The sequence below is a fragment of the Danio aesculapii genome, chromosome 13 (assembly GCF_903798145.1).
Source record: "Danio aesculapii chromosome 13, fDanAes4.1, whole genome shotgun sequence".
In the NCBI taxonomy this organism is placed as follows: Eukaryota; Metazoa; Chordata; class Actinopteri; order Cypriniformes; family Danionidae; genus Danio; species Danio aesculapii.
In genome coordinates, this window is record NC_079447.1 from 22,219,644 (window position 1) to 22,246,216 (window position 26,573).

At 33.4% G+C, this 26,573-nt stretch overlaps 1 protein-coding gene across 1 annotated transcript in view; it reads right to left on the reverse strand.

Annotated features, from left to right (window-relative positions):
• ptpn20 (protein tyrosine phosphatase non-receptor type 20) overlaps positions 1-21,840 on the reverse strand; it is a 40,720-nt gene extending 18,880 nt beyond the window's left edge. The window contains 39 exon segments of the mRNA XM_056471452.1: positions 1,173-1,378; positions 2,744-2,918; positions 7,190-7,242; positions 7,245-7,277; positions 7,902-7,949; positions 7,952-7,993; positions 8,073-8,181; positions 8,294-8,493; positions 10,008-10,124; positions 10,204-10,239; positions 10,242-10,277; positions 10,280-10,309; positions 10,395-10,475; positions 10,715-10,814; positions 10,964-11,048; positions 11,050-11,147; positions 11,536-11,592; positions 11,594-11,620; positions 11,622-11,696; positions 11,817-12,004; positions 12,115-12,217; positions 12,219-12,266; positions 12,341-12,391; positions 12,393-12,472; positions 13,997-14,111; positions 14,113-14,159; positions 14,248-14,352; positions 14,355-14,421; positions 14,549-14,620; positions 14,705-14,751; positions 14,754-14,854; positions 14,930-15,005; positions 16,437-16,483; positions 16,485-16,495; positions 18,640-18,819; positions 18,907-18,972; positions 21,171-21,331; positions 21,425-21,623; positions 21,784-21,840. Coding sequence (XP_056327427.1) covers positions 1,173-1,378; positions 2,744-2,918; positions 7,190-7,242; positions 7,245-7,277; positions 7,902-7,949; positions 7,952-7,993; positions 8,073-8,181; positions 8,294-8,493; positions 10,008-10,124; positions 10,204-10,239; positions 10,242-10,277; positions 10,280-10,309; positions 10,395-10,475; positions 10,715-10,814; positions 10,964-11,048; positions 11,050-11,147; positions 11,536-11,592; positions 11,594-11,620; positions 11,622-11,696; positions 11,817-12,004; positions 12,115-12,217; positions 12,219-12,266; positions 12,341-12,391; positions 12,393-12,472; positions 13,997-14,111; positions 14,113-14,159; positions 14,248-14,352; positions 14,355-14,421; positions 14,549-14,620; positions 14,705-14,751; positions 14,754-14,854; positions 14,930-15,005; positions 16,437-16,483; positions 16,485-16,495; positions 18,640-18,819; positions 18,907-18,972; positions 21,171-21,331; positions 21,425-21,623; positions 21,784-21,840 — 3,429 coding nt within the window.
• Positions 21,841-26,573: the final 4,733 nt, after the last annotated feature.

The following is a 26,573-nucleotide window of genomic DNA, read 5'->3' on the forward strand; positions in this document are numbered from 1 at the left end:
TATGCTGAATAGGTGCTTGGTATGTACAATTCAGTAAAAAAGTAATTAGACTCATAGAAAATATAGGGTATTTGGAGCATACAAATCCTTTATTTTTTAAATTAAAGATACTTAAGTTCAATGATTTGGTTAAATTTAAATCAGTACAATTTATGTTTAAAGCTAGGAATAAACTACTTCCAAAATGCATACAAACGTTTTTTGAACGTGAAGAACTAAATTTTAGGAGGTTGAGAACAAGAACAACTTTAAAAAGTTTGTGTATGTCTGTCTGTGGTGTAAAACTATGGAACAGTCAAGATCTGACTCTCAAAAAATGTCAGGATATTAATCAATTTAAAAAGTTGTATAAATATATATTATTAAAGGAATATAATGATAAAGGTGATTGAAAAGGTATAAAAAGAGAAAGGTAAGATGAAATTTTAATTAATGGCTATTTGCAGTACTATGTTTTTTCTTCTCTGGGTTTATGTTACAAAATATAAAGGTACAAATGGAACCAAACATATAATTTGTCAAATATGCCAAAAGGATCAAATATGTTCATGTAAAAAGAAGAGATAAGTAAAAGAAGAAATAAGTTTAAGTAATAGACGAATGATGTATGTGGTAATGGGGTGGGAAAATAATAAGCTTGTGCTTCATCCCACTCCATTTTCGACCATGTTGAAATTTATTTTTTGTTAATGATATTTTATGTATGATATTTTGTTCGAAAATAAATAAATCAAATCAAATCAAATAAAATCAAATCAAATCAAATCAAGATTCATTTGATGTTATTATACCAGTTGTGCTGTTTAAGGCTAAACATTTCAGTTAAAAATCTGGAAAACTCAGCTTTTTGGATTTTCATAATTTTTGGAAAGTCTAATGGAAAGAAAATGGAAAGATTATTTATCACTCTATCCATTTGTGTCATAAAACATATTTTAAAGGACATTTTTCTGGTTATTCACAGTATATTTTTAATTAAGGAGCATTAAAAGAGATGCCTAAAATCCCATTTGTATAAAAAAGCTTTGGCTAATCAAACTGAAATTCTTTCAAATACTGTATGTCAAAAAAGCAGTACAAGAATTTTAAAATTAGTAGTAAATGCCTTTACATAATGACTTATTTGGTTAGTTACATTTCAGAAAGCTAAATATAAATAATACATTGTTTACCTCATAGGAAAGGTCTCTGACAGGTTCTCCATTGACAGCAAGGATTATGTCTCCCTCCTTCAGAAGGCCACAATCTCCTGCAGGATGACCAGAGGACAGACTCTTGATCTGCACAATGTTTTGCCCTTCAGGACCCAGCTCAGACATGAGGAAGCTGAAGCCCAGGCCACTGAAACTCTTCTGCAGCGTCACCTCCAGGATATTTTCTGATACAAATACAGAGTGGAAATTTCAATCTGTAGTTCACAATCGGTTCAAACTCACACACACAAACGTCTATGAACAGTTATAGGGATGGTTCATCAGAAAATTAAATCTTTGTCTGCGTTACTTACCAAACACTTATGGTTTATGAATTGCAATATATCCTGGCCACTGTTTAATATAATTGTAATTAATGAGGACTGGGGCTGTTAACTTCCAAAATGACTGCTATAAATTAGAGCTGTTGAATGAAACCGTTAATCTGGTTTATAAAGACACTCTGAATGATTTGTTTCTCAAATGGACAGATTAAACTTTTTGACTCTGTGGTCTGGTCCTAGCTGTTAAATTAGCGAGGGGTAAATTATCATTGAAAGATGAATTGGACTGCAAGCTCATAAAAATCTGTCTGTCTATCTGTACATACAGTGGTATGTGGTATGTATACAGTGCATCTGGAAGGTATTCACAGCACTTTTCTTTTTCCACAATTTTTTATGTTACAACCTTATTCCAAAATGCATTAAATTCATTTATTTTCTCAAAATTCTACACACAATGCCCAAAAAGACCATGTGAAAATTATTAAAAATAAAAAACCTGAAAAATCACATTAATTCATTTTGGAATAAGGCTGTAACATAAAGAAATGTGGAAAAAGTGAAGCGCTATGAATACTTTCTGGATACACTGTATGTTATATATTTAGTTTTGATAAAAGAAAAAATACATACAGGATTAGATTATATATATTTTTTATTTGAAGGTTTTCATCTAACATTTTATTTTAAGTATATTGTGCTTGTCGTGCTTTGTTGTCTTTTTTCTTTCTGTTTAGCTTTCCGTAAATTGTTTATTTAAGTATTAGTTTAATCATTTTATATTTACTTCAGTTTGCTGTCAAAGCATTTCAAATGTTTAAATAAATTATCAAATGATTGATTTGCTTTCTATTTTAACACTTGAAAGCCCAGATCACACTGAATTCATCCTTACACCATTACATTCATTATAAAAACTGTTCACAACACCTTTCTAAAATTGACTCTGTGTCCCACAGAAAGTTAGTCATGTAAATCAGGTAAGTTGGGCATGAAATTAGGGTGTGTAAATTGATGTAAAATGTTAGGTGCACTGTCTCTTTAAAATGCACACCATTTTGCAAGCGAAAATGTGCGAATAAATGTCAGAATTGATGTAAAACATATGTATATGCACATAAAAACAAAATTCCTCTGGCCAAGATCTAAATTTGGCTGTGTCTTACTGAGCTGAGACTGTGGGTCTGACAACTAGCACAGTGTAGCTGTCAGATTGAGTTGAAATGTTTTGCAGTGTTTTCTCCCCCTCTCTGATCCCCAGCTCACCATCTGACACAAATCTGAAGTCCTTGGTCCTGACAGACAAGGGCGTTTGGAGGGGCACATCTCTCCTCAGGGGGGCACTGAGGGGTGAAGGAGATCTTCGTCTCTCCAATGTGGACGAGGCGCTGGAAGTGTCCAGGACCACCGGAGGCTCTCGCTCCAGAACCAGACTCACCACCTGAAAAACATATTTAAATCTTCACTCGCCTAATGAAACACAATGGCTGCTACACCTATCCGCTTAGTAAGTCTATACAGTTTCCAAATCAGATGACAAAAAAATGAACACAAGGTTCCCACAGAGCTTCTGGAATATCATGGATTTTTAACAGGTCTATTTTAGACATTGAAAGTCAGGGAATTTGACATTCTTTGCTCATGAATAATCAGTGATGTTAATTTGTCATTTTAAATGTTACTTTCCAATTATCACCATGTAAAAAGCTGGGTTTCACACGATCGATTTGAGCTGATCATTTTAAACAGTAGTAGTAGTTTGAACAAACAGCAAACATAATTTTTTGAGTGCATGATGTAATTTTTCTATAACTTTTTGATTATGGTTAGTCTATTTTTCAGAGTCATTTTATTTATTTTCTTACTTGTCTATTTTCTTATTGACGGATTTGCTCTTCAGTGGACTCTCAGCACTGAAAATTAACTCACACTGAACTGAACTAAACTGAACTTAAACTCTGAAAATGAGACTGACACTGTTTCTATTTACAATAATCTTCTATGTGACGCTGTTTTGACACAATCTACATTGTAAAAGCGCTATACAAATATGATGAATTGAATTGAATTGTCAAATGGCAGTCACTTGGGCTGAAATCTTGTGGTGCCTGAATATTAATAAATCCCACTGGTCATACAGGGATATTAAATATATCATTATTTTATGTCTTACTTGTATTAATGTTATACGCTAACTAAAAAACCAAACCCTGGGATTAAATAATACAATTTAATCTAACTACCAGTCCAGCTTTGTTTCAGGCTATAGCACAGAGACCAAAACATACAGCTGAAGCCAAAATTATTAGCCCTCCTGTGATTTTTTTTCTTTTCAAATATTTCCCAAATGATGTTTTAACAGAGCAAAGAATTTTAGTATTTCCTATAATATTTTGTCTTCTGGAGAAAGTTTTATTTGCTTCATTTTGGCTCGAATAAAAGCAGTTTTAATTTTTTTAACAAACATTTTAAGGTCAATATTATTAGCCCCCTTAAGCAATATATATATTTTTATTGTCTACAGAACAAACTATTATGTTTAGAAGTGTGTTGAAAAAATCTTAAATAGAAAATGGGGAAAGAAAGGCTGGCTAATAATTCAGGAGTGCTAATACTTCTGACTTCAACTGTATGTGACAACATGCAATAAAAGATTCATTTTCCTGTTGGTCTGCCTAGTGTTCAATACAGTTAATGGAAATTCAGCTTCTTAGACAGTGAAAGTCAATCAGGGATTTTTCTATTTGGCTTAGAGTAGGAACCCTGTGAACAACAAATGATGCTGCTTTACACTCACAGTGTGCTGCAATATTATTGAAATCATGATAGTAATGTTTATGTACTGTATATGCCCTATCACTAATGGTCATACAGTGATTCATCTTTTATAAAACATTAAAATATTGGTATACGGGATGCAAAAAGTCCAGAGATTGCTGCAAAAAATTCACTTCGATGTGTCATGTGACTAACATGAATAGCTATTCAAGGAGTTTCTTAATCTGGACCCAGAAAGTATGAGTGAATAGAGAACAATGTCATCACTATGCATGACACAAGGTCTGGTTACCTAAACCAACTAGTGAAGACTAGGCAGCTTAAATGTTATAGTGTGTCAGCATGACACACAAGCCTCAACGTCATTCTGCAGAAAGTCTTATTACCCAGACAAAAATAACAACTAACACATGCTTTCACAACGGCGTGTCACTTTAGATCTTTCTTTTACGCTGTCTGAAAACCCTGAAGACTTAGAGATGCTGGTGCTGTTGTCTTAAAGCTATGCTGAGGAAAGGGGCAAGGGCCCTTGAGACCTTTGGCACCCACGAGTTCACATCTACGGCAGTTACTTCTCAAGATGTCAGTTGAGATTAAATGAAAGTGACTGCTCTTTAATGGCTGACTAAAACAAAACTTAACGTGTATGCTCTATTTTTGATTAAACAGTACTTCACAAGGCAAAATAAAGATACCATTCCAAGCAAGAATGAGAGCTGTAATGATAAAGATTAAATAAAACAAACTCTAAAAGAACTACATAATTCCCTTTACATCTATAACATACGAGGAGTTGCTTTATTCTCATTACATATTCAGATCTTTAGGCCACCAGGGTCTATATATCTGACACAGATGAAAATGGAAGGGTCCAATTTGAAACACTAATTATGCTTTAAGGGTTAAAGAGCTCAGGACTTAAAACAGCAAATGACTACATTTAAATGTGATTGTGATAAACAGAATATGTTATATGTTATAGTTTCAGTTTTTGGTGTCAGTGAACCCTAGACTTCACTTTATTGGGAAGAGTCAGAATTTTTACTGGTGGCTAAAAATCTTTTAATTTGTGTTCATTTTAAATTTTACATTTTCATTTTTGTTAATGGAAATAAAAAGCTAAAATAAACTAATTTTAATAACTTAATAAACATGAATTCATTTAAATGGTAATTAAATGAAAGAAAACAAATTGAAACTGAATAAAATTAAACTAAAGATAATATGATTTTTATAATATTTTTAATAAAACTAAAATCTAAATGAAATTTGATAAAAATCAAACAAAGATTAATATGGAAATTTGATATATAAACTTAAGCTAATTATAAACATTCTTTTTAAAATTACATTTAATATGAGATACAGTTAAAATAAGAATAAATAAATAGATAAATAAATAAATAAATAAATGTATACTAAGGCTGAACAATCAGGGCTGGATTAACATAAGGCTAGGTGGGGCTTTTTAGTCTCCAGTAAGGATGACCAGATGTCCATTTATCTCAGGAAAGTTCCTTATTTCGGCTCTACCACAAGAATGGTCCAGTTAAAGGTAGGCTAACCAAGTGCATTGTAGAACAAAAAATAAGCTTCAAACAGTATTCTTATTAACGTGCAGTAAGAGAAGAGCCGGCATAGGCGGAATCATTCTGTATATGTTAATGGACACGTAACGAATGGCTGTCTTGCCGTTCACTCGCATAATCCTGGCCGTCAAATAGTATAACCGAGACAGTGTGCAACCAAATCAAATAGCCTACACAACAGCTATCGAGAGGTCCATCGTTGCAGAGTATCTATTGCAAGAAAATACATGCTTAAATCTGACTGAACCAATTAGAGAAGCAAACTTTTAAATGAATGAATTTCCCCTTTTATAAAAATGAGTAATATTTCAGAGCATTCAAATATTGGCGCTGCCTTTCATTAGACAATATATCTGAGAAAAAACATGCTAACCTTCTGTATTGATTGACTCAAGACCAAATGAGAAAATAGAATTAAGGATTTAAAGAGATTTTAGGGAGTTTCTGCTCAGCTAATGTTTAAAGTTTTTAAAGATAGCCCTATTTTATTGTAAAAGCACTCATTTAGGAAGTATTGCAAATGTGTGTTTTTTTTCTTAATTTTTTTGCTGATTTTGAATTAATTTTGTATGCTTATTAGCCTATGCCTACTTCAGTGAGATATAAGACTTTTTTAACATCAAATATAAATCAAATAGTGGAAAATTTGATAAAAATATTAACTTAGCAAATAATAATAATATATTAATAGTAAAAAATGCTACTTTTGTGAGACAAAAAAATAATGGGGTTCTTGGGTTTGCTATAGCCCCAGAGCCCAATATGTTCTTAATCTGGCCCTGTGAACAATATATCGTTTCAGCATCGATATCACAATGTGCATATTCGCAATAGTCACATGACAGGATATGTAATGTTGAATCTGAATTATAGTTGACCAGGAACTACAAAATTGTATTTAATTACTGTATTTTTACAGAATTTATATGTTTTATGCCAAAAAAACAAAACATTTTACTTAGATTTTTTTGTTTCTAGTCCAAATATCTCCATTTTAAAGTGAAAACAATATTTTTACTTACACCACTGGAAGATAATTTTACTTGTTTTAAATGAAACAATATTTTTACTTGATTTAAGAATTTTTAGACATTTAGACTAGAAATCAGACAAAGCAAAGTAAGAAAAGCATTTTTTGCGTTGTGATTATTCAATTCTCTACCTGAATACTGTTAGACTACCCAGAAAACCATCAATAGTGTTATTCAGACTACTTGTGAAACTGTATTCATATCACAATATTTATAATAAAAAATTAAATATTGCAATATCAGATATTTCCAATATCGTGCAGGCCCTAATGTATACCCTATAAATGTAACTAAATATATGGTTGTGTCTGTACCTCTCCGGTTCTCTTCAGGCACTCCTCCACCGCCTGCCTGTGTGTGACGGCACCAGGTTACATCCGTCCACCTCCAGCAGCCTGTCACCTGTCACATATTCACACATTACTAAGCGTCAACACCAATCATGCTTCACAACCCATCTGGATTTGCATATTCATGATCATTAGCATGTTAGGAAACATTTCAGGCATATTTGTGCATCGTCAAAAAGATGAACGTCCACATATCTTAACTGTTCATCTCAGTAAGGTTTAATTCAACATTAGTATGTTTTATGCAGCATGTATGCATTGAATTGTTTAAAAAGGGAAAGTGCATTAATTAATTCACATGTATTAATTACACAAATATGAATCATATTAATTACAAAAAAAATCGATTTCTAATTGAATAAATTTTGATTCATAAAAGGGTTGTGATAAATATAGTAGCAGCACTGTTTTCAACATGGATTTTATTCTAAGATCACAGAAATTACTTGTGAATTATTAACATAAAAAGATTTTAAAACTGGTAATAATTTTTACCGGTATTACCATTTTTATGCATTTTGGGAACAAATAAACAGCCTTGGTAATCAAGAATTAAGTTTAGATTTACTTACAATTAAAAATTGTAACATTATTCCAAAAAAAAGTGTGGCCAACAGAATAGTTTGAGTTCAGAATACTGAGCATGTTTGTTTTATAAATAATGATGGATCTTAACCTATCTGTATTCTTCCATCTTGATCTGCCGCTCCTCCTGCTATCACGCTTTGATGTAGATTCCTCCGTGATGTACATTAGTGTTGATCCCCCCTAGAAATTAAAATAATGGTATCACCCTCTTTGTTTCAATATGTCAGAACTCACATGAATGCCATGCGGAGTAAAAAACTCACAGCAAACACTGATTCCCAAAACTGCCGTTGATCCTTTCGGAGCTCCATGTAGATTATTGCACCTGGTTTCGAACTGAAGCCAGAACGACTGTTAGACATCTCGTCCTGGAGAGGATGAACATAAACAATTAACAAAACATTCAAAGAGGGTCCTCCCATTTAAAAAAGTGGTTAGTTTTGATACATTCCAGATGTTAACTGCATCACTATAAATCACCTGAATATCCAGAATGCGGACCACAGGTATGTGCATCCGTTTGTTGATTTTAGGGGCCATGATGTTGGAGAGGGTCTCCTCCAGCTCCTCCATCACTGGTCTGTACTCGGCACTCAGGGTGCTTTGGGAGCCAAAGCTTCTTTCTAGCATCATCCCTAAATTACTTGGAGCCAGTGAAGTCTTGCTGCCCCGAAGATCCTCTACTCATGAGAAAAGCATGAAGACATTGACTCACAGTGGTTTTAGGTTTAAAAGGATTAGTTTCACCCAAATGAAAAGTTCGGTTAGGTAATTAATTACTCACCCTAATGTTGTTCAATAGCCTGAGACATTCGACCATCAAATTAGATATTTTAAATAAAATCAGAGTTCCCTCATACATAGACAGCAACAGAACTGCTCAAGCCCAAAAAGGAACTAAAATATTATCAAACAGTTGATTTGACATCAGTGGTTTGACTGTAATCATGCAAAGCTCCTCAAACAATATTTTGTGCCAAAAATGGTAAAAACGACTGTTTTCACCTAAGTGTCCCACAATCGGACCAGGCTTTGCATTATTACAAGCAACATTTGCTTTTGTCTTGCGCTGCTAACTCTAATGGCAATATTTTGTAGTGCCCTTAGTAAACATGCATCCTGACAACCAGTTGAGGAAGAGAAAAACACTGGCAAACAAAGTCATATTTACCTTTTTTCTGGTGCACAAAGGTGTTTCTTGCAGCTTCGTATGATTACAGTCAAAACACAGAATGTTTAGACAATGTTTTGGTTCCTTTTCTGGATTTGAATGTCTCTGGACTGTTGCTGTACATGGAGGAGGAGGGAGCTCTCAGATTTAATTTAAAACATTTTCATTTGTGTTCCGAATATAAACATCTCAGGGGACTGGAGCGACATGAGAGTGAGTAATTACTAACAGAATTTTCATTTTGGGGTGAACTAACTCTTTAATGGTGAAATGTGTAGTTTATATCAAAATATAGATGTAATGCTCACTTATAGTTATCTCAGAACATTAACATGCCCCATTACGCTTTTTCAGATTTAGCTGTCATGCAGTGAGTAATACACTGTTTTGGCATGTAAAAAAATAACAATATCTGAAATTCAAACTGAACAATGAATGAGTTTTCATTTCTCAACAGAACAACTGGTTCTAACTGTGTAAACATTTTGTCAGTATTCCACAAATACCTCCAAAAATATAAGAACAAAAACTACAAAATTTGGCCTGAAATGAATTTGCATTATGCTGATGCTATAATAACCCTGTACTTATAATCCCACCAAGCAATTTTGCATTTAAAAGACTTCTACTTGACATTGAAAGACAGATGTCTAGGCTAAAACAAGCCTAAATGTGGGCTTTCAGTGAAAATCTAATAGACGTCAAACAATAGTCAAAACTAGACTAGACAGATTAGACAGACATCACATGTGTATTCATTCATTCCTGTCTATTGGAATGACTAGTCTAGTTTTGACGTCTATTAGATTTTCACTGACAGCAAAATGTATCCATGTTTACCCTGTATGTTTAGACGTCTATTAGCAGTATTTTAGACTTTTTTAAACACAAAAAATTCAGAAAATTTGAGTTTGGTGTAGTTGACATACAAATCAATTTCATGCTTTTGCACAATATAATAATGAAAAACCACACACTTCATCTTTATTAATGGATTACAAAGTACAAAAAATGAAGACATACGTTTGGGTTGAGACACTATAAGTTCCACTTCTTCTGGGCTGTTCTGGAGTATGGCAGCTGCTACATTAAACGTCACCCCTTCAAGACTGATCTTATTCAACGAGATCAGCCGACCACCTGAAAACACATGAACAAAAAGAAGCTGGGATTCTTCATTTTTCTTTTGACATACAAGAAGGCATGGCCCGATTTTTACCTGGTCTAATTCTCCCATCCTTATCAGCTGGACCTCAGGAATGATGGATGCAATAAAAATTCCAAGATCTAACTTCCTGTGTTGTCCTCCCCGACTATTACGAAACCTTTGAAAACAGCAGGCATATCTCAGTGTATTGTAGCACCATTATAGCAAATGCTTAATGTAAAAAGATGCATGCTTCTTTTTACTTACCATAGCCAAGTTTGGCATCCTTTTTAAAGTGACACAGAGGATTTCTCTCTCTGGGGTTGTTCTTGTGGGTGTGTCCACTGAATTAAAAAAATAATAATTAGTATAAAAATGCTGAAATGAATAAACAACAGAAAGTAGGAAAAACTAAAATAAACATGACAAAATAAATACATTTTAATACATTTAAATACATTTTAATTATGTTAAATTGTAAGAATAACATCATGGCTAAATATTTATAATAAAAATATTGTAAAATGTCTTTTAAAAAACATGACTTTTTCAAATCAAAACCAGAGGGAGTTTCACTGTTTACCTCTTATAGATGAGGTAGTGGAATGAACCTCTGAGTCCTGCTTTTGCAAGAGACATTGGACATGATGCGATAGACTGGGGGACTGAAGGTTTCTAGTGGGCTGCATTGAGGAAAGATCAACACAACAGTTTTTTAATATATAGATTTGGTTGTGTATTGGGTGTACAGAGTAAATCGATTAACTTACCTGCTGCTTTGGCTCTGGTCTTTTGGTTCACTGGAGCTCTTGACTCAGGACTGTAATTTTACTTCATTGTGTTGCTGGATCCGAACTCCAATCTTCGCCGACAAGTCATCGCAAGACTTGCTTATAGAGTCACTTGGTAGTCCATTCAGAACCGATATTATTGAGCACAATCTCTGAGCAGGACAGCCTCTTTATCTGCTCGTGTCGAGCACGGCATATGGATTGTATATTTTGCTATGCTGTCATCTAGGAAGAGATATAGGACGAATTATTTATTATCAATTAGAGTTAGGGTTATTCAGTTCGTTTATTATATGAGAAGTATTGAGACTCAGTGAGACTAACAAAAAAAACAAAAACCCTAACAGAAATTAAAACTAATTAAAAAGAAAAGAAAGATTTAACTACACAGTCAATTATAAAATAGTCTTATAATTTAAATGATTTTAAGAATAATTTAAATATATATATATATATATATATATATATATATATATATATATATATATATATATATATATATAATATATATATATATTATTTATTCATAGCCAAAATCTAATAAATAATAATTAAATAAATAATTCATTTTAGAACCCCGTGGATTCAAATTACTTCAAATAATTCTACACACCTGAAGCTAAACAGTAGGTCAGCTGCGTGAGGTCATCTCACTGTGAAACTTGTGTTGGGGCCGAGCACAGGTTCAGGAGGTACTGTGGCAATTTTCGAGCTCTCCGTCACAAACGAGTGCTTCTTTCCACTTGGGCTGCACTCAATGGTAAATTTTCGTCTCTGTGACAGAATCATTGGAAAATCGTTCACCCAAAACATCACAAAGGTGTTTTCATCCATAAAAATCCTGTTGACTGGGTTTCATGAAGTAATAAACAGCCAAATACAGCCAAAACTCACACTTGTTGAGAGACTGTCAGTTTCTGTCCAGTGAAATCTTCGGCTTAACAGCCGAGAATTATTCTTGACTTCATAAACCGAAATTCCTTTGGCACAAATTCCCAAAACCAGCTCTCCAATAATAGGTTTCCTTTCACGGGCAACTCTGTGAAACAGCACCCCATACTCTGGTAGCTGCTGTGCAATCTATAAAGACGTAATAGACTATACATGAATATATTTAGGACTACCATCAAACATCCAGTCATTTGAACGACACCATTTTTGTATATAAAGTCATTTTAAAATTGAAGAAACCTTAAGAACTCTGTCTCCGCCTCCTCTGGAAGCATCTGGGCATTATTGGCATGTAACCTTGGCAATTCTTCTCTCAAACAGGGCAAGGCCACTTTCTCTATGACTCTCCTTAGAGACGTACTGCTCCGTCTGTAAATAATTCTTCCCGTAAACCTAAAAAAAGTCGTGTGATATTACAGAATACTGTCTAGTTAAAAGTTAAATTGAACCATTAAAACTTGACTCACTTCAGCCATATAATCTCCAAACTCAGCCTGTAGTGCCAGCGCAGCGAGAAAACAGCGCTGTCTCCTCATTACAGTGCACTCTGTCCGCCAGAATGTCTTTCCTCAACTGGAGATAGTATTGGTGTCGAGTAAGTTAGATATGCCTTTTAAAATAATAAGAGAAAACTGTGAGCAGAATAAAAGAAAAGGAGAAATATGCAATGCACTATAAATAATGGTCTTTGGAAAAAAAAATAAATCTCTTGTCAAGAAGTTTTTGGTTAATTTTTGTGAACAAAGACTTCTTCAAATGCATTCAAAGTTTGAGGTTGTTTGAGGTTGTTTGAGAAATCTTACTCTGATTAAGGCAACAGATCAAAGACATGATCAAAATGGCAATATTGCAAAATATTTAACTTTTCTATTTAATGTACACTACCTGACAAAAGTCTGTCGCCGATCCAAGTTTAGGAACAACAAATAATAACTTGACTGCTAGTTGATTCATTTGGTATCAGAAGTGGGTTATATGAAAGGCAAAGGCCTCTAGATTACGCTTATTAAATTATTTAATTAGGTCAGTAAGAGTCTGACTTTGTTTAGATAAAAGTTTTGTCACTTAACAGACACATGTACAGTATAGAACATAAGTCATGGTGCAGTGGAATGGCAAAGAAACGTTCTTGCAGGACTCCCAGAGTTCATCAAAATTCTTTGGATTCATCTTCAATGCCTCCTCATTCATCTTAATCCAGACATGCTCAATAATGTTCATGAATGGTGACTGGGCTGACCAATCTAGGAGCACTTTGACCTTCTTGCTTTCAGGATTTTAATGTTGAGGCTGAAGTATGAGGAGCGCTATCTTGCTGAAGATCTCCTGTGGTTTGTAATGGAATGGGCAGCAAGAAATGTCTTGATAGCTCAGGCTGTTGATGTTGCCCATCTACTCTGCAGATCTCTCGCACACCCCAATACTGAATGTTTATCCCAAACCATGATTTTTCCTTCACCAAACTGAACTGATTTCTATGAGAATCTTGGGTCCATGCGGGTTCCAATAGGTCTTCTGCAGTATTTGTGATATTGGGATGCAGTTCAACAATGATTCATCATTAAAATCGACCTTGTGCCACATTTCCAAATGATCAACTAGAAGTCAAGTTATTATTTGTTGTTCTTACAACTTGGATCAATACAAGACTTTTGTCAGGTGTACATTTAAAAAATTAATGCATTGTTATGATGGCAAAGATACATTTTTACGCAGGCATTAAAATACTTCAGTCTTTAGTATGACATGATCTTTCAAAAAATCCTTCTAATGTTAATTTTACAATCTTTTATCTATATATTATATTTGATTTATTATCTAATTATAATATATATATATATATTCCCAGAGATGGGTTGCGGCTGCGCAAAAACTGCTTCGTAAAAACGTGCTGAATAAGTTGGCAGTTCATTCCACTATGGCAACCCCGGATTAATAAAGGGACTAAGCCGAAAAGAAAATGAATGAATGAATGAATGAATGAATGAATATATATATATATATATGCCATTATAAAAGTTATACAGTGTACTGCACATGTATCAAAATTTATTTTTGACATGAAAAAGGCCACAAAACTCAAATCCAGACATCTTCAACCAGACAATAATATGATGATGTATATTTAAACAGCAGAAAATTACATACAGTATGTAGGAGATGTCATCAGGGAAAAAATCTGACACGAAGATAAAGTGTAAATGTCGCAGAAGCCACTTTCTTCCAGTAATCTGGGGCAAACCTTTGAGATTTTTGTCTCGGGGTCCAAGAAGAAAAATTCACCATCTATATGTGAACACATAATGCTCAATCACTTGTACAAATCATTAACAACACACAACAGCATGCCAATATGAGATAAAGATTGCATTACCATCAATGAAAGCAAGGCCAAAGTAAAAATGCTCCACAAGGTTAGCGTGCGCCACAACCATGTCGAACACATCTCTCCCTCGGGACTTGATGTCACATTTCACTGCACACACTGTTCATTTGGCATGATCACGTTAACTTCCCTCTGAGACAGACCTGACTTGCCTTTCTTCGACTGTATCGATTGAGAGGAAGGGAGAGGATGATGAAAATACAGAGACTCAAACTTTGCAACCTTAGAATGCTAAAAGTCAAGTGCATTATACTGTATGTTCAACCAAAAATACTGAAACACGGTTTACCACTATAGATCCCGGAAGCTCTAAAACGATTTGAGGCTCATCATTCATTCTGGAAAACTCAGGTCCAAGACTCTACAATTAAAACATGGACAATTAGCAACTAATGAATAAGCCTGGGATCTTCTTTTAGTATAGCGCAAATATTAAGTGCATTACCTTAGCTTTTCTTTGGGACAGACTGACTGCAGACTCACTCACAGTATGCAGGGACTGGAAGGTCGGACTTCACCTTTGTTTGGAGAGCTTAGGCAGGAACTTCGGGACCAAAAACTTGTGCTTCGTCTGTTGGGAAGACCCAGAGGATTTCTGGCATAACAACATAGCAGAGAGTCACATTTGCAGTACTGATGATACTTTTAAAAGTGTGTATCAAATACTAACCTTGATGTGCTCTGATATGATGTGGTCTGACTAGGTCTGCTTTTGAGAGACCAGGTTTTCTGGTGATGAAATATTCCTAAAAATGATAAATAAATCAGTTTAATGATTAATTTAATAATCAGACTTATTGATTAATAATTAAACTTAATGAAAATGACTACTGTATTGAGAAATGGAACAATTTAAGTTAATGACTAGCAAATAATCTGGTAAATAGTAAAAATAAACTCAATATACATCTAAACTACTGTATGCATGTGTAAGTCATAAATGAAACAGGTAGGAATATTTATGATTTTTGCACTTTAAAAATCAGGGAAAAGCTTACATTTTAAGTCTATTTCAAAATGAACATATTCCAGCTACTTAAAAACAGTACAAATATCTTCATCGCAATAACAATTACATTTATTCAGTTAAAAAAATACAATCCAAGCCTTTGCAAAACAAGCAATATTAAGTTTGAATTCACAAGATGTACAAACTATTAGGTTAAAACCAGGTTATTTAACAATAAAAACTAACTCTGTTTAATAATTCTATTACAGAAATCTTACAGAAGCCTATATACTGTATGCCTGACAAATACACAACTACTTATTTTCATTAATTTATATTGAACTTGAATTGTATTGTTTATAATATTTATATATTTCATTTTATTTAGATAATTTATATAATTCATATTTATATTATTAACTTAAGTAATTGAATTTTTTATTTTAAATATTTTTTGAGTGGATATTTAATAAAAGTTTTTTTGTGCATTTCTATTTGAATGCTCTTCTTTTGAACCTTATATTCATTTTTTTTAAGTATATTAACAATAAACATTATTAAAAAAAATAAACAACAACAACAGAAAAATTGATTGACTGAAAAAGGGTTGATTTCAGAAGAATCACATGATGCTAAAGACTGGGTTAAAAATGCTTAAAAATCAGTCCAATGGGTTATTTGCACACAGACTTTTAATATGAGTCAGCTAGCCCGAGGGCTTCCGTTATTTGTCATCCCATATAAAATTGCAGCGTTTAAGATCTGATTTCTTTAAAAAAAAACAACGATCATCACTGCATGGCTGAGATACGATGTAAAGTGGGTATCAGACCAAACAAGAAGCACTGCATTAGTTATATTTTTCCGTGGCATGTCTTTAAAATATGGAAATTAATTTTACCCTAGTATTTTCAATGGAATTTCTGTGCTATGCCTGCTGTTAATGACGGTGCCTGTGTTTAAACGGTCTTTCATCTCTTTTTATGCTTTAACAACCAATGGATGCTTAAGTCTATTTAACTCAATGTATTGTAATTACATTACAACTTCGATGCTTTAAAAGAAACCTTATGAAATTGAAAATTGGCCACATAAAACTTTCACCGGAAGTTCATTATTGGCTGAAAAACACTAGCTGTGCATAGAGCCCATTCATTTCAATTTAGTGCATGAGAGGCTTCTTAAACAAACACTTAAAAATCTGACCCTAAACTATATAACAGCTTACCTTGCTTTGGCTCAGAGTCCAGAGACAGTCTGCGAGTCTCTCCTGCAAGCTCCGTTCATCTCTGTATAACCAGAATATGGTCCACGTTTACCTTTTAAATAGAGATTTGATCATTACTAACCTGTAATACTGTACACTAACTGCACAGGTTACACAATCTGGAGAGCAGCCAATCAGACCACGTTACAGGTTTGTGTTTAGGCATCAACGCTTTGAGCCCAATTACAACTTTTTAAATCCCATGTTCAGTTTAAGGTAAACCATTAATCCTATTGTGGAAACTACAGTATTTCATTGGTGCTATGGTACGAACATATTGGTCAAAACCTGCGGGGATGGATTTTTAGGATAAACATAGTAATATGAATATGTCTGGATTACTGTTGATATGGTTAGTTATGGATACAGTTGAAGACAAATACGCTATCTCAACACCCACTTAGATTTTTCATGCAGAGTGCTTGACCTGCAGATAAAAATATGACACGCTAAAAAATTCCAGTAAACACTAGATCAACTTATATTTGCATATATGCACTGAAAACACATATGCATATACTGTAAAACAGTCATGAAAAAAAAATAAGAGGCCATCTGAAAATGATCAAATTATCTGGATTTGTGGTTTATTTGAATTATTTATTTTAGTTTTATTCTGTAAACTACATGCAATTTTTATTCAAAGTTTAAAGGGGTGGTCCAGAGTGTGTTTTTTAGGCTTGGTTGTGTTTTTAAGATGCAAAGCAATGTGTGCTCCAGCTCCATTTGTAAAAAAAAAAATCACGTTATATTTTCATATATCATACTTTGATGTAGTTCAATATTTGAGATGTAAAACGCTCGGATAGCAACCGCATAGACACTGCAGCGCTGGTGAAGATTGTGGGTATTTACAGCGGTTTGACTGATAAATATGAATTTGTATCATAACTGTAAGCAGTGCCAAACACATTTGCCCTTGTTACATTCTTGTTTACGTCCCCGCTACAACATAACCGTTAAAACTGGAAACTATGCATGTAATAGATACATTTTTACAAATAAAAATACTTACAGCTTGTGGCTCACAGTCCACAGAGTTTTTAGCCGAATCCAGCACTGAACTGGGAGAGATTCTTGGAAGCTGTCCTTTGTCAAATGTGAGCTATATATTTTTTTTATAATTTTCTGGAACATAATTAAAATTAAACTGTAAGCACTTCTCTCTTTGTGTTGGTGTCCTTTGGAAGCCCAAATACAGAAACAGAAGAAGCTCTGTAAAAATAGCAGTGTTTGGACGCCATTTTAGCTTCTCTGCTACAGCAACTCTGGCCACGCCCCTTTGCTGTGTGGGGTCTATGCGCGGTGATGAATGCACGTAACCTGAAGTGCTTGTGTAACTCTGTAACAGCCAATGTCTCCCTTTGCATTGAACGTTTAGCATATTACATTCAGAGATGTTGTTTATGTTTCACACAGCTACAGTACATTACACATCAACTAAAGTTAACATATAATATCATAGTGAACCACCCCTTTAGATAACTTCACTTTTGAAGAAAGTTGATATTAAAGCATTTTTTAAATAAAATTACAACAGAAGTGCCATATTTTCAGAAATAAAAATATTCTGTATTAGAACAACACAATACTGATGTTTTTAACTTTAGAAGAGTTGATAAATCAATATTTGATGGGATAACCCTAGTTTTTAATCACGAGAAATAAAAACTTGCTCTTCTGACCAACTATCATTTTCTTAACAAGAACAAAAGAGAGAAATTATTCGGAAAAATTGTGAAAAATTTGGAAAAACTTCATAGACTTAAAGAAATATTAAGATTTTATTCAAAAAGCCTACCTAATAAATCCAGTAAATCCACAAAAACAGACAATGTTCAAGTGGTCTCTTATAAATAATGTAGATATGCATTAATTATAAATAAAGAACCATAAAAAGTTATAAAAACAAAAGATTATTAAATTCATTTTACAACACTTCTTACAATTTCTTAAAATCTATTTTTGGGGGTTTTTTGTATTCAAAGGCCATTCCTACCATGAAGTCTTTCTCTGATCATTTGACTTTTCCCCACTCAAACTGCACAACATTTTCAGTTAAAGCAGCCCGAATCCACCTGGAAATGAAGACTTTGTTCAATTATTGGCTGTCTTATGTTCTAAAATGATTAAATGAAACAGTTTGAGGCCTTTTTAAACTCACAGATTCTTGAAGGACATCCTCCACCAACTGTTTGATGACTTTATTAGGAGGCGGCAGGAGAGATGCTTTGTGGTGTGATTCGCACACCTCCAGGATAGAGTTGAGGTTTGTTCGCCGATGGGCCATGTCCTCACACATGCTCAGCAGAAGGCAATTCAGAGAGTCACTGAGCTGAATGGGCTGAGCAAGCACAAAACACATTTCCAGCACATTTTCTGATGGAAGGTGAGCAGTTTAATTTAGCCGGATCATTAATCTTTTACTGACCTGGTTTTGAGGGAGATGATAATCAACTGACCAGTATAGAGTCATACCAAGAGAATACACGATTAACTGTAAGAAATGGCACAAAAGTCATCAGTATCTCCTCTGTGGGCATTTAATTGTAGCATAGTTTAAAGAAGCATCATTTTCTAAAATAAACTCAAATACATTTAAACCAAATGTTGTGCTAGGTTACTAAAGGATGTATGTCATGTCATTAGCTCATAAATTATTTAATTTCACTCTCAAGTGATTGAATTAAAGGCTAAAATATGTTTAGCATAGAATATTCAATGAGATCAAAGAAATGTACACAAAGTGATAGTTCAGTAGTTCAGTTCTGTAGTGATAGCGATAATGCTGTTGAACAAAAAAGATATTAGGAAACCAGTAACCACTGTCATCCATGGTAAAAAAACTATGAAAGTCAATGGTTACTGCTTTCCAATATTCTTTTTAATATTGTCTTGTGTGTTCAACAGAAAAACAGAAATGTAAACAGGTTTGGACAAATGGAGGGTGAAATAAATGATGAAGAAAAAAAAGACTTTAACATTGCATTAATTATTAGGGTTTGTGCCTGATACATCCTGAAAATGTGAAAGCAAAAACATTAGTATCGCCCCCTAGTGGGCTGGAAGCAATATTAGGTCATACCCGCCTTCTTCATGTAAACAAACGGAATTAAAGCCAAACAAAAAATAAATAAAATGCCTTTTTTTTTTTTTTTATAGAGTATATTTTGTGTCAGTATATTCAAAGAATATTTTCAGAACTTGGAAAAACATAGCATTGGTTCCTCATTCATCCATGCAAACCCTTCAACTGCACAAAAACATTCTTTACAGTAGTAGGCCTATCTTTTTTTAAAGATTAAAGTGGATAAAAGTGGTTATTCTAAGAAGTGATCACTTCCCCAACTCAGTATGATCAGAACCCAAGAGGGATCTTCTAGAGCATTTCCGTAAAAACACCACTTTGTTTTAGAGTCTAAGCCTATATTATTATTACCAGTTAATGAAATGCACGTTTTTACTGTGGCCTAATTCACAAACCTAAAATGTTACTACCATTCTTTTTGTACACTAAAGTTCTGTAAACCACAACTGCCCCTTTTATCATACTCTACATATCAGTCAAATTGTTACAACTTAGAAAATCCTACAGACCGTAGCCAGGGGTTTTGTCCCATACATGAGCTCATTTGTCCTATTTTGACTGCTATGCCATCATAAATAGTGAAAATAACCCATTGAAAAAGGCTTTAAGACTGAGTGTAATCTTTGTCGATTTGTTGTGACTAATCAATTTTGTCTAATGCAAACAATTAGTTTTCATGATGAGTCCAACATACAGCTGTGCATGAAAACAATAGAATCCGACATAAGTGAGGTCATCTTTCACTAATGACCTATACTGTACTGTTGTTAAATATAGAAAACAGTTTACAAGTAACTATTATTCTATATCTTGGAGCTTATTCTTAAAACAAAAAATGACCAATAAAAAGGTGTGAAGCACCAAAAGTGGCCCATATTAAAAATAAATTTGAATACTAGTTTGACTATTGTTATCCATGACTTTTCAAATGTTCTTTTTTTACAAAGGGACTAGTTTCTCCACGTGTTGGGTTTCCTCCAGGTGCTCTGGTTTCCCCCACAGTCCAAAGACATGTGGTATAGGTGAATTGGGTAAGCTAAAATTGTCTGTAGTGTATGTGTGTGAATGAGTGTGAATGGTTGTTTCCCAGTGATGGCCAGTGAAGGGCATCCGCTGCGTAAAACATATGCTGGATAAGTTGGCGGTTTATTCTGCTGTGGCTATCCCAGATTAATAAAAGAACTAAGCTGAAAAGAAATCAATGAATGAATTATTATTATTATTATTATTAAATTTATCTTATTATTCAAATATCCAAATTCTGACTGAGGAAAGTTAAATGTACTGGTCTATTTGTTATTTGCTTAACAAATGACAATATACTACAGTTTTTAATTTAAAATTTGATTCCAATTCTTTTTCTATTGAAATATGATGTTATAAATTTTTATATATTTTTTACATTTCTTTATTGTAAATCTTTTTTGGTACATCAAAAATTGTGGTGATGACCATCTGACAAGCAAAACCAACTAAAACCTATTTAAAATCTTCACTTTTTGAGAAAAAAGAACCACCCCTTTCACTGGGCTCTCTCAGACAATAAGCTTCAAGACAAAAATATTAGCTTAGTCTAACCCCACTGAATGTCTTTGAATCAAGCTGACCTTCTCCATGGCGAGCTTGGTGGAGATGGTACGGCCTTGCAGCATCTCCGGGGCGGTGAAGGCACACACCTCATCTGTCATCGCACAGGTTCTTAACGCCAGTGTCCCAGTGGCGGACAGCAGCAGTGATGCAGGAGTTATAATGTTGCAGATATTGTGACCTAGAAAAACAAACCCACGCTCATTTAATTTTGCGTGGACTGCGCTCTTCATCGTTAGAAGATAAAATACAAATCGGCAAGGTCATTGTTTACCTTTATAGGAAAGATCTACGAGTGATTCAGCGGAGCCCAGCAGGAGGGACCAGACCTCGTCCTCCTCCAGCGGTCCTCCTCTGGCCTCTAGCACCTCGGCGAGGGTCACAACGTGCTGCTCATCCTGCCGAGTCACGAAACAAAATACCTGAGGAGAAGAGGGGAAAAGTCTGCTGCTGATGGAGGTGGAGAGAAATATCTGCCAAAGGGAGTGGATAGAGCTGAAACTAAGTGATCATCGGGGACTCTGATGTCATCGCCAATGCTTCATAACAATATTGAGTGTTTTACATTATTTATATCGTCTGATGTGTAAATCTAAATCTGTCTACTGTGATCTATTTTGGTCTTTTGCTGACTTCATTCCAGCTATCAAAAGAACCAGCTTTGGCGGGAATGTGCCAGCTGTTTTGCATAATCACTGATGGTTGGATTGCACTTCTGAGGGCACATGATAAATACAGTTCTTATTGTCTTCAGTTTCAGGTAGCCTATTTTTAGAGAATAGCAAACTACATATTTATTTGCACTTAATTGTTTTCATATTTTAGTTAGTCTGACGTTTTCACTGGTTTAGTATGAATAGACTATTATAATATAGGCCTATCTTTCTCTGGAATTATAATTTATGTGTTTGAGTAAAATGTCATTTTTGATTTGTTCTGTAAAATTCCCATGACATTTCGTCTATAAAATAAAATAAAAATGAGATAAAATGTTAGAGCATAAAAAGAATTGGTTAAAATAACAAAAAAACAACATTTTCAAACATTAATTAATGAACAATATTAATTCATATTAACCTTCAGAAGAGTAAATAAAGTGATATTTGGTGTAATAACCCTGATTACAATCACAATTAATGTAAAGATTTGTAATTTTGACCATTGTATTTAAAAAGAAATTTAAGATGACAATAGTTTTCTTTCATACTGGGAAGTCATCAGACTCTAATATAACAAAATCTATTATTTTAATCAAATGCATACGTATTAAATAAAGCAAAAACGTTTCATTTTTTTAAATTATTGAATTAACCCTCTAATTCCATCTGTCTTTTGAACAAAACAGTTACCTGTAACTACTCATGAATGAAGCCAGGTGGCGACATTTTATTTCAAGTGCATGTACATTCTCAAACTAATCGTTAATATTCAGCTTTTCCCAAAAGGATGATCCTTTTCTATTACTTTGGTATATATGACCAACATAATTCTGTAAAAAAAACAAAAAAACAAAGACCTTTATTTGATTAATTTAGATGGTCCTTTGAGTTCATCTGTGGTGTATGCACTGAAAAAATAGTTCATTGCACATTGTTGCAAACAATTTATAGAAGCTGAATTTAAACAAACAAATTAAATTAAATATTAATTAATTTCATTTGTTTGTTTAAATTCAGCCCATATACAGTAAATTGTTCACAACCACTTAACTTAAAGATTTTTAGTAAATCATAGTAGTGAATAATTTTTCTCATTGTGCATGCACTTTTTGCACTGATTTTTTATGACTGGCTTTCAAGAAAAAATTACATTTCATGTTAAATTCTAAACATAATTTATTAAATGGCCACACCTGGTATTGTATTCACTAAGAATAACAATACTTCTAACATTTATTACTCATAGTTCAACATTTACAAATGTATTTATGAAATCCAACGCTACTTGTTAACATTAACAAGAACTAACAATGAACAACTTATTTCTGTTAACTATAATGTTAACAAAGTTGAATAAATACTGTACTGAATGTATCATTCATTGTTTCTTCATGTTAGCAATGCATTAACCAACATTAATAATGGAACATTATTGCAAAAAAATGTTACTATAAAATGAAGCAAAAACAAATGATTTCAGTATTTGTCATAACATTTTGTTGGGCATGTTGTTGTTTGGCTCTCTTGAGTCTTATTATATTAAACTAGATCAAGTCTGATAGATTACAGGTAGATTACACAATCTAGTTAATTACACAAGCTGAGTGTAAACAGGTTGAATCAGCACTTCAAAAAATAAAAGAGCACACTAAATAAATGAACCAATACAAAAAGACACACTAAATATGCTGAACACAATCGTTTAGATTTGTTATTTAAGAATAACCGCCTCAACATGTTAGAAAGAACAAGAAATATTTGAGCCAGACAGAGCAATCGTGCCACTTAAATAATGAGCTTGAACTCCAAAGAAGGTTAAGAAGGACCTGCAGATGTGTATACATAGGTCTGAACTTTACAGGAACATTTCTTTTTGTGGCCTGTCAAAAATAGCATACTTAAGGTCACTAAACACCAAAACACTTAAATAGCCTTTATACAAAATGAAATACACATTTTATATGTATAAATACACATTTATAATGTCTATATACAATATATATATATATATATATATATATATATATATATATTATATATATATATATATATATATATATATATATATATAATATATAAAATGATGCACCGATTGAGATGAAATGGGCTCTCCAACTAGCTCTTCTAAGAAGAAAATAATCATTCAGAACTGTCCAATACAACATTTTTTCCCTTTACAATATAGATCCTAAATATATGCTGAATATGTGTTGTGATTCTGATATACTCTAAATAAATATAGAATTAATTTCAAAACTCATATACCAGAGTACATTTTAAAATGTAAAACCAATATTTTAATTAATCAATTATTAAATAAATCCTGCTGTTCATCCCGCTGTGGCGACCACTGATAAATTATAGACGCTGAAGGAAAATGAATTAAATAAATCTAATGTAATGAAACAATCCACTAAAATCAAACATACTTTAAATCAAATGCACACAATATTCTGTGTGTATGTTCAGTAATTTAACTTTTATGACAAAGAATCGGTTATTTTCATTCTATTTAAAGAGAAATAACAACATTAACAGGAGACTGACAAAAATGCTCCTTTTAGGAGAAAATTTCAGACGGTACTTAGAGGCTTTTGCATCTGAACTCTTCATTTTTTGGTCCAAACGTGAAAATGTATAAATATATTCTTATTTTAGGTAGCATTAGGTAGCTTTTTAATAGCTTTAACCAATATAATAGCTGACCTGATCATGGCAGCGGCATTAATTAATTACAAACAGACTACGTTGTTAATCCTAGAGCATACAATTTTTAAATAAAGACAGAGTCATATAATCAAACAAATTAAAACTATAAGAAATGTGTGTAATCAACAAATTATCACAATTATGAGTAGTTTTTACCTGCTAGCATTCAATGTCTTAGGATCCTGATCTTCGACTGATGTCTTCAGGCTGCGTACACACACTTTAATCCGGTGGATCACTACATGTTTCATTTACCTCCTGTTACCAAGCACCTCATATGACTCAAACACGCACAATCTCAGCTCAAGCATACTGCAAGTATTCTTTGATAATATAAAATACTTTACTGATTAACTACACGTGTCTAATCACTAAGAAAGCAGCAGGAGTCTGCAGACCCTCCAAACTTTTTACTAATTGAACAACTATTCTTAGACTAGAGCTAAGAGCTCAATTGGATTAGATGGGTAGTGACAGAAGAGGATGAGAATGTCTTCCAGACCTTCTTTTTATTAACTCCTGCTGTTGTCTTTTAATGCTGTGAATATTTGTATATTTGTATTCTGTTATGCGCTTTATAAAAAAAAAATTATCATATTATGATAGTAGTACATAATTCATTTCTTTTCGGCTCAGTCCTTTTATTAATCAGGAGTCGCCACAGCGGAATGAACCACCAACTTATCCAGCATATGTTTTACGCAGTGGATGCCCTTTTTAATATACCCAGTACTGAAAAACACACTCTCATTCATACACATACACTATATGGACTCTTTTAGCTTACCCAATTCACCTATAGCGCATGCTTTTGGACTTGTGGGGGAAACTGGAGCACCCGGAGGAAACCCACGCAAACACGGGGAGAACATGCAAACTCCACACAGAAATGCCAACTGACTCAGGCAGGGCTCAACCAGCAACCTTCTTGCTGTGAGGTAAAAGCGCTACCCACTGTGCCGCAGATAGCAGCTCATTCAGATGATAATGCTAATAATTCATCCACATTAAGTTGTGCATTATGATAAATAACATTGTGTAGTGATATTTTAAAACATATTTGGTATAAAATGGCTGACTCTTATCTTGCTAATGCTAGCTAGCATAAGCATCTCAAATACAAATAATTAAGTATATTTTCCCAAATTTTACAGGTTGATTGGATATTTCACACACTAAAAAAAACGTATATCAAAAACAAAGGGTTTTACCTGGCCTATTTCATCTCACCTATTTCATCTTCTGCACTGTTTGTTTTCTCCTTGGTAAACAAACACACTAAATTTTGAAAAACTTTATTAGATGCCTCAACCATGAACAGTCCTCTTTTTTTTTGGAGAAACATATGTAAATATTTTCAATACATGTGTGATTTATGATATTTTCAGTCTTTGTTTAGATTAGCATGCTTTAATTATGAACAATCAAACACAAAAACAAATCAAACAACAATCAATTTGAGAACATGGGTTAGGGTTAGGGTAAGGTTATAGATTTACTTCTAAAAAGGTTATTCAAAATTATATTTTTAAAAACACTTTATATTCACTAGAACATATTTTCAATATATATATTTAAATCATTTAAAAGTATATTTCACATTAATGTAACACTGGAAAATCTAAATCTTTTTTATGTCAAAATATATAAAGTAAGGAATGTTGAAAAAAAGCTCCTTTGGACACATCAGTAATACATATGATATGTTGTCATTAATAAATGATGTTATTAATCTAAAATTATAGAACGCAGTTCTTCTAAACCAGAGATGCCCAAACTAGGCCACGCAGGCCAAAGTTGACCCTTTGTAATCTTTGATTTGGCCCACCACAGGGAAAATGATTGGAAGGGGTTGGAGAATGCCTTTAAACAGAGATTCTCATTTCCATTTTAATGTAACCATTTGTTTGTTTGTTTTATTGTTGAGCTGCAAAAAAAGCAAACTGAAATTAAAAATTTCAATTAAATGTTGTAAATGAATCAAATTTTGTTTAAATATACTGTCACTTAACGGATAGGGGACAAAGCAGAAGACAACAGTGTGCAAATCAAGGC